The following is a 1641-nucleotide window of genomic DNA, read 5'->3' as shown; positions in this document are numbered from 1 at the left end:
GGTGTGGGGTGTGTGGGTTCTTGTGTGTGCCCTGCCTGTGCCTTGGCCAGGAGACCTACGGGGAGGACCCGTTCCTGAGTGGGGAGCTAGCCCGCAGCTTCGTGCAGGGGCTGCAGGGCCAGCACCCCCGCTACATCAAGGCCAGCGCCGGCTGCAAGCACTTCAGCGTGCACGGGGGCCCCGAGAACATCCCCGTCTCCAGGCTCAGCTTCGACGCCAAGGTGAGTGTGGCAGGGCCCTGGGACAGCAGGCGGCCCCCCGGGCACTGACCCCTCTCTGCCATGGTGCTTGCAGGTGCTGGAGCGGGACTGGCGCACCACCTTCCTGCCCCAGTTCCAGGCGTGCGTGCGCGCCGGCTCCTACAGCTTCATGTGCAGCTACAACAGGTACCGAGCACGGTGGGGGCTGCGCAGGCTGGGCTGCCCATGGGGTGGCTGGTGCCCGGCTGTCCGGGCTGCCCCATCCCCTCTCCAATAGGATCAACGGCGTTCCCGCCTGCGCCAACAAGAAGCTGCTGACAGATATCCTGCGTGGCGAGTGGGGGTTCGAGGGCTACGTGGTGAGCGACGAGGGGGCCCTGGAGCTCATCATGCTGGGGCACCACTACACGCGCACCTTCCTGGAGACGGCAGTCGGTGAGCTCGTGGGACGGGCGCGGGGTCCCCGGGCATCACGCAGCCGTGACGAGCGGTTTCCCTTCTCACCGACATGGCAGCCTCAATGAATGCCGGCTGCAACCTGGAGCTCTCCTACGGCATGAGGAACAATGTCTTCATGCACATCCCCCAAGCTCTGGCCATGGGCAACATCACACTGCAGGTGAGCCGGGGGGAGCGGGGCCAGGGGCGCGGGCAGGGAGCCGGGGTTGCCCCCGCCAAGCACAGCCGAGGTTTTGGTGTCGGGGTCTTCACAGATGCTGCGCGACCGGGTCCGGCCCCTCTTCTACACGCGGATGCGGCTGGGAGAGTTCGATCCCCCGGCCATGAACCCCTACAGCACCCTGGACCTGAGCGCCGTGCAGAGCCCCGAGCACCGCAACCTCTCGCTGGAAGCTGCTGTCAAGAGCTTCGTGCTGCTGAAGAACGTGCGGGGGACGCTGCCCCTCCGGGCCCGGGACCTGCCCGGCAAGCGCCTTGCAGTGAGCACCGTGCATGGAGGCGTGCAGGGGGACACGGCGACCCAGGGGCTGCTGGCTCCATACCCCGGGCACGCAGGTGTCCCCTCCTTTGGAGAGCCACAGGCTGCGTGGCACAGGGCTGCCAGTGCCCACCCTCACCCCTCTGCCCTCTGCAGGTGGTGGGTCCCTTCGCCGACAACCCCCGGGTGCTGTTTGGGGACTATGCGCCGGTGCCGGAGCCGCGGTACATCTACACTCCCCGGTGAGACAGTGCGGTGCTGCCGTCCATCCCCTGGTCCTGGGCACTTCCTGGGGCTGCTGCTGGAGCCGCTCTACCCTTCGCTGGGGGCCAGGGCGAGGGGGGTCATCCCCAAGGTGCCCCGACCCTGGGGCCCAGCAGCCCCCGTGCCCTCTGCTCTTCCCTGGTGCAGGAGAGGGCTGGAGACACTGATGGCCAACGTCAGCTTCGCGGCAGGCTGCCGTGAGCCGCGGTGCCAGCAGTACTCGCGGGCAGAGGTGGCGGG

General features: G+C 68.4%; 1 protein-coding gene across 1 annotated transcript in view; it reads left to right on the top strand.

Annotated features, from left to right (window-relative positions):
- LOC103903588 (probable beta-D-xylosidase 2) overlaps window positions 1-1641 on the top strand; it is a 5519-nt gene that overhangs the window by 1994 nt on the left and 1884 nt on the right. Inside the window, exons 2-8 of the mRNA XM_009284817.1 lie at window positions 51-221; window positions 295-386; window positions 478-635; window positions 716-819; window positions 914-1138; window positions 1294-1379; window positions 1549-1633. Of these exons, the coding sequence (XP_009283092.1) occupies window positions 51-221; window positions 295-386; window positions 478-635; window positions 716-819; window positions 914-1138; window positions 1294-1379; window positions 1549-1633 (921 nt within the window). The remainder of the gene's footprint in view (window positions 1-50; window positions 222-294; window positions 387-477; window positions 636-715; window positions 820-913; window positions 1139-1293; window positions 1380-1548; window positions 1634-1641) is intronic.

Source organism: Aptenodytes forsteri, unplaced genomic scaffold (genome assembly GCF_000699145.1).
Source record: "Aptenodytes forsteri isolate BGI_AS27 unplaced genomic scaffold, ASM69914v1 Scaffold7, whole genome shotgun sequence".
Lineage (NCBI taxonomy): Eukaryota > Metazoa > Chordata > Aves > Sphenisciformes > Spheniscidae > Aptenodytes > Aptenodytes forsteri.
The sequence above is the reverse complement of the archived record's forward strand: the minus strand, read 5'-3'. Positions and strand labels throughout refer to the sequence as shown.